This window comes from Acomys russatus, chromosome 24 (genome assembly GCF_903995435.1).
Source record: "Acomys russatus chromosome 24, mAcoRus1.1, whole genome shotgun sequence".
Classification (NCBI taxonomy): domain Eukaryota; kingdom Metazoa; phylum Chordata; class Mammalia; order Rodentia; family Muridae; genus Acomys; species Acomys russatus.
Window position 1 is genome coordinate 59,417,928 of NC_067160.1, and position 10,058 is coordinate 59,427,985.

General features: G+C 52.0%; 1 protein-coding gene across 1 annotated transcript; it reads right to left on the reverse strand.

The window, feature by feature from the left end:
• Positions 1–297: 297 nt before the first annotated feature.
• Positions 298–10,058, reverse strand: Mymk (myomaker, myoblast fusion factor). The gene is made up of 5 exons (XM_051166746.1): positions 9,826–10,058; positions 5,205–5,319; positions 4,121–4,269; positions 1,025–1,141; positions 298–611 (listed from the first exon to the last, which is right to left on the reverse strand). The coding sequence occupies exons 1-5, from the start codon at positions 9,958–9,960 to the stop codon at positions 462–464; spliced, it is 666 nt and encodes a 221-aa protein (XP_051022703.1). The 5' UTR covers positions 9,961–10,058; the 3' UTR covers positions 298–461.

Genomic DNA, 10,058 nt, shown 5'->3' on the forward strand with positions numbered 1-10,058 from the left:
GCCAGAGCTGATCCCACTGGCTCCAGGCTTCCTAAACGGGGTAGAAATGGCAATACCAGTTTCCTAGAGAAAGCAGACAATCCTGGCACACAGGGCCTGTGAGCTAGATAACGCCTGTTGTGAATGCTACTGGTTTGGGACTTGCGGCCAGTATCGGCTGTCGTAGAGCTCTGCCAGGTACACCTATGCTTATGAGGCCTTGGAAGAGAAAATTCTTTTTTCTTTCTTTCTTTCTTTTTTTAAATTTCTGCAACAGAGTGAAGAAACTGGTGAACACAGAGTTTGTGGGTTCCTAAGCAGCATTTAGCAGAGTGCAGCAGGCCTACTGGACTCTTGGGGTGCAGAGGAGACCATTTCTCATAGATACACCACATGGGAACGCACAGAAATTATCTTGGGAGAGATGGCAGGGCTGCCAGACAGGAAGGCAAGGGCCTGGAACGGGGAGGAGGGTGCTGTGGTCAGACACAAGTGCAGCAGAGGGTAGAGAAGGTCAGCTTGGCGGGGGCCCCCGCATTCCCAGCCTTCTTGTTGACCTTGGGCAGCAGCAGGACGAAGGACATGGCCAGGGCGCAGTGGTAGAAGCTGTGGACATAGGTGTAGTCCCATTCCTGTGGGGGAGAGTGAGTCAGCCTGGGGTCTGAACTGCTTCCCTAAACTAAGTCCCGCTAGCCACCTGGTGCCTCTGCCAGCCATGCCACCCTGAGAATATGGCAGCAAGGTTCTCTGCCTTTCTCTGTTCCCTGCCCCACAGGTGCTGGCCACCAGCCCCTGGTCCCTTCCAAAACATGCATCTTGGTGCAGGCTTCTCAACCAAAGTCAGGGCCTGGCTTGACTCCCTGTGACCCTCAGGTCCACACAGGCTGTGTTGCTGGTGCCCTAGAGATGGAGAGTACCATCTTCCACAGACTAGAACTCATGACTAGGGGCTTCCCTGTAGAATCTGCCCACTGTCCTCCCTGTTGAGTTGAGCCATTTCTGGAGGGCTCTGGAGGGCTCGATCCACTCCCCACAGGCCTGGTACCTCAAAGAAGAAGCGAAGCATCAGGGCCAGTGCCCCAAAGCAGAGACCGGGGCCTATCTGCTGGGTGTAGATGCTCTTGTCAGGATACAGACCCTTTTTCTCCTTCATCTTCTTCAGCTGCAGGGGCAAGGGGGGGAACATCAAAGTTCTTGGGGGTGCAGCACAGGGAAGGATCCGTTCATGAGTTGTCTGGCATGATCCCATCTTTAGGTAGCAGAGCCCCACCCTCATTCCTCTATATACCTGAGAACCTCTGTCCATTCTGCAGGGCCTGCCCCCTCCTTTACCTGAGCGATAGTGCTGGGAATCTCTGGGCCAGTTTCCCCTGGGTCGTCCGCTTGCCTTTTACTGCCTCTTTGGGAAGTAGTAAGGCCACTGATGCACTCCCACCTCCCAGCCAGAGAGAATCCCCCATGGAGACTGTTTTTTTTTTTTTTTCGAGACAGGGTCTCTCTGTGTAGCCTTGGCTGTCCTGGACTCGCTTTGTAGACCAGGCTGGCCTCGAACTCACAGCGATCCACCTGCCTCTGCCTCCCGAGTGCTGGGATTAAAGGCGTGCGCCACCACCGCCTGGCTCCCATGGAGACTCTTAACAGTGAAAGAATATCAGCTTATTTGGGACTTGTGAGGCCTGCATTCCTCTCCAGGTGGTTTGTGTGGTGGTCTTTGGGACTTCAGGGGCAAATATGATTTAGCTCTACCAGCTATGGTGCCCTCTTCCCTTAACCCTGACTTCTCAGGCCCCCCAGTGCCTTCCATGAGGGTCTGGTGTGTGTTCTAGCTTGATAAAATGGGGGTTCTTACATGAAAGCGATGGAGTGCCCTGTGGTTCCTCACTGGAATGCAGACCCTTGGGGCCCAAAGGCATTTTAGACCCAGGATTGTTCAGGTGTCAGTGGTGTAGACCACGATACATACCACTGTCAGGTGCACACTGTGGGCACAGGACTGCAGCCCTGACTGTATTCATTACCACATGAATGATGGTCTCACAAAGACCATCAATGGCCTCATGCTGGTCAGAGCAGGCTTCGCCACCACATGAGTATTCTAAGACTCGCTATTGCTATTAGGAGTGGAGGGCTCAGTGATTGGTGTCAGTGCTGTGGTACAGCCAATGAGTGCAGGTGCCAGCAGCTGTCAATCATCTCACTACTGTAGCAGTCTGACCCCCCCCCCCTATTTTCCATTTCCCTCAGCTTCTTCTCTGCAGATAGTGTTTTCGTATGTCTTCCCCCAAAGGGTGAGACATGGGAAGCAGCTGCACCCCCATTTTAAGAAGTAAGTCCAAACTACCTGTGTATCTAGTGGTCTAGGAGGCGGGATCTGTGCCTCAGATGTGGGTGGCTGCAGCCTCTCTCTCACACTCATTCTGGGAAGCCTGGCATTTAGTGGGAGGACACTAGCTCATGTATGCTATCCTGCCTAATTAAAGTCCAGTCAGAACAGGCGTGCTGAACTTCAATCCCAGCACTCAGGAGGTAGAGGCAGGCAGATCTCTGTGAGTTGGAGGCCAGCCAGAGATACAAAGTGAGACCCTTTCTTAAAAAAAAAAAAATCCAGTCAGATCCAGATCCGGCAAAGAGCAGTGGAGGAGCCATGATGGGCAGGACAAGGAGGGGACATGATGAGCAGGACAAGGAGGGGACATGATGGGCAGGACAAGGAGAGGTCATGATGGGCAGGACAAGGAGGGGACATGATGGGCAGGACAAGGAGGGGACATGATGGGCAGGACAAGGAGGGGATATGATGGGCAGGACAAGGAGGGGACATGATGGGCAGGACAAGGAGGGGACATGATGGGCAGGACAAGGAGGGGACATGATGGGCAGGACAAAGAGAGGTCATGATGGGCAGGACTAGGAGGCATTTATCAGAGGAAGTCTTTGTGTTTATGCATTCCAGCTGGTTAATTAACCATGCTGAACCCCAATACCTCTGCCATAAGAGGCTCTGGCCTCCAGAGTCAGCTAGGGCCAGCCTCAGCTGTTCATCTCCCCTGAAATAAGTGCAGCTCCACTGTCTACTGGGAATCCAGGTTGGCTGCTGACCTCTGCACACTTCAGCTTCATCCGTATCTTATAGTCAGAATAAGCCTGGGTTCCTCGGAGCCCACCGAAGTATAACATGACATGGAAGCTTCCTGTCTGACTTTATCTGTGCCCCACTTTGCTGCATATGGACCAGAGCCCCCTACTCACACCCTCCCCCCCCGCCAAAGCACTGCCTGGCCTGATCTGCACTGCTGCTGCTCTACTTTGGGGAAGCCCAAGACTCCAAGTGGTGTTGCATGCATAAGGCAGCAGAGGGATATGAACTTGGGGCTCGACTGCTGCCCCTTCTGTCTGAAGCCTGCTGGCCTTCCAGGTCTATGATTTGGGCTTAACTGTTCTGGGTGGCTCCCAGGAAACATCCCTGGGTCTATCCTGATATCAGGACCCTTGTTCATGTTGGCTAGCTTAGGTGGGCTCTGGGCCTTGCAGGCAGGAGGACCTAGGGACTGTAGAGGGGCTAGGAGCCTATACAGCAGAGTAGGTGCTAAGCACCAGGGCCCCCTCCAGGAGCAGTCCGATTGAAAACCTTGCTTCACTCCCAACCTTCCTTCCAAGCTCGCTTCCTTCAGGCAGGCTCTCCAGCTTAGCTTAGCCGCTCTCCAAACTGGCATTGTACCTTTAAGCAGCCATTGCCTCTCAGGATGATAATGCTGAGAAGAGTGAAAATGATGCTGATGAAAAGAATTTCAAGTGATGATGGTCATGATTGTGGACGGTCTCCACATCTCTGGGTACACTAAAACCACATCTGTGCCTGTGCTTAGAAGCATTCCATAGGGGTATTTGGATAGATAGCAGGGGTCAAGAGAAAAGGAATTTGGGCTTTACCCAGGACCAGTAATTGCCAGTGAGCCAGTAGGGCATGGAGCTTAAGCATGGGTCATTGTTTTTAGGGATTCTAGGGGGTTGGCCAATTCTTATGTCAGTTCACCTGCATATAAGAACAAGAGGTCTAGGACCCACTGTAGGAGGATCACAAAGTCAGGGGAGAACTGCAGCTTCCCTGGGCCCTGTCAGCCGAGATGCACACAGTACTCACCCACTTTACAGCAATGATGAGGATGGCTGTGCCTACGGGGCCGGAGTACACCCCATAGCCCCAGCGGTCATGGAAAGTCCGCACGGCAATGGTAAGGACACCAAACATCGTAAAGGTTGACCTCTGGGGTTCATCGAAGTCGGCCAGTGCTGGGGAGAGGCACAAGAATGGTGAGCAGCTTCTCTCCCCTTGCCTGTACCGCCACCCTTGGGAACCCATTGGGATGTCCTCTCATCAGGACCTCAAGGCCCAGCTTGGTCTCCGCAAGGTCTGGATCTTGGTTATTTGGAGGAAACTGGAGGGGGCAGGGAAGGGGAGAATGCTGCTTCTCTGGAACAGGGTGGCTGAAATTAAATGGTAGGTTGAGCGCCCTGGCACAAAGGTGTTAAGACTAGTGAGTGGTGCATAGGGTTGAGCCTCAGGAGGGACCCTCAGATAACATGGACCAGCTGACAGCATCCCTGAGAAACAAGGCTGAGTTTGTTTGGTTTTTCCTTTCCTTTCCTTTCCTTTCCTTTCCTTTCCTTTCCTTTCCTTTCCTTTCCTTTCCTTTCTTCTCTCTCTCTCTCTCTCTCTCTCTCTCTCTCTCTCTCTCTCTCCCTTTCTTTCATTTGTCCTTCCTGATTTCTTCTTTTCTCCATTCCCTCCTTTCTTCCTTCTTTCTTTCTTTTTCAAAATTTTTGTAGTGCCGGACCTGGACCCAAGGGCCTATTGCTCACCAGGCAAGCGTTCTACCACTGAGCTGTACCCCAGGTCCAGGTGAGGATTTTGAACAGTCTACCTTCCTAAAAATCCAGAGCTGAGACGACCCACGAGAGCAAATGATCCCATGAGCCTGGAGGCTCTGGGAGGATAAATCCCAGATCTGAGGGCAGCGGTGGTCTCCTTTGTGTGCCTTTGCCTTTTAAATCTCATAAATGCTTATTGCAGGAGTCACTTAGAGCTGGTGAGAGTGCAGGCGTCTGAGAAATGAGCAGGTTACTTTTAGTAGATTAAGCTCTGCAAAGCAGACAGGAGGGAGAGGATCTCAGAGATGGGCCGGGTGCTGGCTGGCCCCGACCCACTGGCGGAGATGGCCACTTACCCATCAGTGAGACCCACATGCTCAGGGCTGTCCCATAGATGCCGAAGTACTCCAGGATGTCACGGCGCAAGAAGCACAGCATAGATAGCCCAGGCCCATCGCAGGCATGGGAGAACTGCAGGGAAACCACGTGAGGTCAGCATCAGTGCAGCCAGAGGTGGCTGAGAACTGGTCCCAAGCCTCAGGCCCCTCACTAGCTGTGAGACCCTAATGGCTTGGTGCCTCAGCCTCCCCGTATTATCAGGGCACACGATTGGATACTCCCCTTGCCAGGGCTTGTAGAGATTAATCAGGTGAGTTGATCAGGCCTGGGAGTCCAAAAGGCTTTGTAAATATCACTTTCAGAGTCTCTTACCTAAGGCTGGTAGTCATTCAGATAAGCCTGCCTGGGAGAGAATCCTAAAATACCACTTATACCTTTTGGCTCAGAGCTGACTGGAAGTGCACACACGTTCCCTTGTCAATCTTTGCATGTGAGCCAACTCGGACCCCTGTCTCTTCAAAAAAGAGGAAGGCTTTAGACTCCCCCAAGCAAGGACTGATTCGGACACCCTCTCTCCTCTTTCTCCCCCCCCCCCCCGCCCCCCCGCTGACCCATACTCTGGCAGGCATGCTCTTGACTTGTAGTTGAACAGATTTGCTTTTAAGCAAAAGGTTCTATAAGAAGTATTTCTAAGCAGTCAACTTATTTCTTGCAGAAAACAACTCACTCTCCCTTCGCTTCACATTTCATCATTTTAAGTAATATTTTATTACATGACATAATTATTTTGACAAGTGCGACTGGCACAAACAAGCCTGGGAGCCAGCACAATCATCTCTTGGTGAGCCCAACTCAGCAGGAGGGATCAGGCAAGTTGGAAAACAGCCTTGTCTGGAGGCAGCGGGGGCACCACGGTGGGGGGGGCTGGGGGAGCGTTGCTGGGGACCCTGGATGATAAATGTGACAGTCAAGGGGGGGGCTGATTTAGAAGCTGGGAGACCTCCTGCTGATCACAGTCTGTCAATCAAAGGAGAGCATCTGGAGGAGGGGAGGAGGTGGTCCAGCCTCTGCATTGGGTCAGCCCCACTCAGCCCTTTGATGCTGCCTTGAGCTTTGGATACTGTATCTTTTAAAAAGGAGCATCCGTGCAGAGGAGGTTAGCCAATCAGGTACGAACTCTAAGTGTTGAGCTCAGGGGAAGGCCAGATCAAGGCACTCAGGAGGAGAAAGAAGCAGACTCAGCTCTGGGCAGGGATCCTGCTCTTCTGGTTCCTCACGGAACCACATCACCCAATCTCATCTGAGCCCACCATTTCTAGCATCTGTGCCTCCTTTTGTTGTATAAGGCCCCATGAATAAATACAACTTCTTCACCATGAGATTCTGGGAAACATCCATGCCTTCCCCCATGAGGAGCAGAAGAACCTCACTAGGATGGATGTGTCTATGTGTAAGGCCCAGAGGAGAAGGATTTGCAGCAGGGAGTACTCTTCAGGTACTCCTCTTTTGAGACCTGTATGGCTGTGAGCTTCCCTGGGGCACCTCCTGCCTGAGGAGGCAGGGTCAAGGCACTGATGAGCACCCTCCCTCCTCAGAGACAGGTGGATCTGGCCCAGCTGGGGCTGGGCTAGGATGTAACTGGGTGTGACAGGAGCTCCAATTCTGCTGTCATCCCAGAAGATCTGCAGAGGGGCCTAGGCTAGAGGCTGTCCTCCTCACGGGGCTTACAAGGGGACCCTATTGACAACCTCGTAGCATAGTGCACCCCCCCCCACACACACACACACTGCAGGAATGATTTTTCTGGGAAATGCTATTTAAAGTTTGCCTTTACTAATCAAACTTTTACCCAACCTGAAACAAAGTTAATATGTGCTTTTAGATCATTTAGAACAATGGGCTCACCCCTGGTCAGAAGTAGCTCACCTCTGAGGAACACATTTCAATCGATCCTATTACGCTTTGAATTTCTAGTATAACGGAGTTGTACAGGCTCAGATGAGTGTGTGAGCTTTGATGACTATATACTTTCTACTTCCCCACTGTGACTCTTTCATGGCTCTGACTCAGGACAGTATATGCTTGTGTGAGCCGTGATGATCATGCCTTAGAATCAGTAACACACTGGACACATGTTGAAAGCCACATGGTGAGTGCAGGCCGATAACATCTGATTGTGGATTTGTGTGCCAGTCAGTCAACAGGAATAGAGAAACAGCTGTCTGCCTGTGAGACTCCCGTCAAAGATCAAGACTCAGCTCCCTCATTCTTTTCGCCCTGTTTGTTGTGCTGTTCGGCATATAGACAGGCTGTCACTGCTCAAGACTCTCAGATTTGATGACTATCAGATTAGAACAAGGGAGCAGAACTCTTCAGAATAAACCAGGCCTGCTCCTGGGTGGCCGATGCCAAGAGCCACTCTTTATATATTCAGCACCATCACACTACGCAACATGGTCCTAGAGGAGCCATGTAGAAGGCAGAACGCTGTGAGGGACAGACTGCGGCTTTGAGGCCAGAGGACATTTGTCATAAGAGACAGCTGGCCCTGTCACTCTGAATGGGGTGGGGCAGGATGGGCCTCCACAGCCAGTGCAGAAGCAGCTGTAGGCCAGCCCAGACCTAGGCAGGCAGGCAGAGGTAACCTGACTGGGGCCTGCGGTTTGCTGGGTTGTATCTACCAGGAGCCTTGAAGGCAAGCCCCTGGCATCTGTCCTTGACCTTTGAGGCTCGTATTGGCTCTCACCTTGGCCAGGTGCCATGAAGAACAAACATGGGACAAAGTGCTCTGAGTAGACCAGGAGCTCATAGTAGTGTCCATGGTGACATTGGTGGCCCAGTCTTTCTGAGGCTTCAGTCTTCTCTTCCAGCAAATACATAATATCCTAGCTCATGGGTGATGCTGAGTCCAACCTCACTTTGGCTGCTGCCTTGTGGCTTGTCATTGGTCTAATGTTCTCTCCTCCTAAAGTGAACTCTAGAGTTTCCAGGTCCTTCGAGAAATCCCCTGTTATCTGCAGGACCACCATAACCAAGAGGCGGACACAGGCCAACCCCTCCTACTGTTCTTAGCTTCTCCCACCACTAGGAAGTCATGCCAGCTGACTCAGGATAGGAAGTGACAGGTGAGCACACGTGTGTGAGCTTGTGGCCTCTCTCACTGAGAACCAGCATACTCCTTGCTCTTGCCTACTGAGACCTGCGGCAGGAAGGGCAGGCCTAGGGGCAGGATACTATTTTCGAAAAGCTTGGCTCAGCTCTAAGGAGGAGACTAGCAGGCTGCTTGCCACCCCTGGGCATGTGTCCTACCAATGTGTGGGTCACACACCATACAGACCAGTGAGGTATAAGGTATTATGAGAGAGAAAGAAAGGTTAGAACAGTGAAAGAGATGTGGTGTGACCTCCTCTCTGGATAGAGGACAGCAGTGGGAGCAGTGGGAGAGGCACTCAGAAGGACTTAGGAGCAGAGTGAGAGGAGGACTTTAAGACAGAGGACAAGTGGGTAAATGAATGGACAAGGAGAAATGCTGCTGATATCATACATACAGTTGTAAATGAATAGAGGATACATAAATATATAATTCGATAGATGATGCTTTAGATAAGACAGATGGGTAGATAGAGCCAAAGAGACACATAGGGTCAAGAGAAGAAACCAGAGAAGAGTAGACCAGTGGGAAGAGGAGGCTGAACTCCATGAAGGTGTATCTCTAGAAAGAGCTGGATGTGTGAGGAAGGAAGGAAGAGGTAGCAGAGGCAGGGAGAACGCTGGACACAGAACCAGTGAGAGAAGCAGAAGGGGTGGGGTGGGGAGAGAGAGAGAGAGAGAGAGAGAGAGAGAGAGAGAGAGAGAGAGAGAGAGAGATATGAGGAGAAGTAGAGGCCCAGATACAAGGCTTCAGCAAAGCTGGCCCAGCGCCAGACATGCCCCTAAGAGACAGAGGACTCACTCACCCCAGGACTGTTGCCTGGGAACAGAGGTGGGAGGGAACTAAGAGGCAACCAGTCAGCCACATAACAGGGAAGAAAGAAAGACACTCAGAGAGAGAGAGAGAGAGAGAGAGAGACACAGAGAGAGAGACAGAGAGAGAGACAGAGAGACAGAAAGACAGACAGACAGATAGACAGACACAGACACAGGCAGACAGAGAGAGACAGAGACAGAGACAGAGAGACAGAGAGAGTTCCAAGTTCTGGAGGCAGATCCACCTAGGCCCTCTACCTTCTCTGACCCTAGTGGGTCCATTCCTGGGCTTTCTCACTCACCCCTTGCCCTCCCCAGATCAGCAACTCATGAAACAAAATTGGTAGAAAGGAGGGTGTGGAGAGCACAAAGCTTGTCCTTAACTGACACAGGCCTATGTATCATGGGCTTGGCTTTAGTCACATGTGTTAGCCGCTGCCCCCCACCTCAAATTCCTGCCACAGATGGAGAAACTGAGGTCCAAGGAAGAAGATAGACCCCAGGGGCTCTCTCTTTTCAATCAACAGAAAATCCCTCCCCCCATATCCCCTTCACCCCCCACTCCCATCCCCCTCCCACCCCCCATCCCCAACCTGGCCTCTTTCTCTTCCAAATCCTGGAAGATGGTGGTGGCTCTCCCCATGAGGTCTTCCTCCTAGGCCCCACACTTACTGCCACGAAGAACATGGTGAAGAGATAGACCATGGCCTCCATGTAAAAACGCCTCTTGGCAGCAATGCTCACTGTGGGGAGGAAGGCCAGGCTGCTGAGGGTAGGCAGGAGCAGTTTGGCCACAACCGTCCCCATGGGCACTGGCTGGGGAGAAGGTGCTGAAGGCCTCCCTGGTCTCCAGGGCAAGAAGAAAAAGAGCCCACTTCTTCACTTCTTCGGCAGCCCTGAGCACA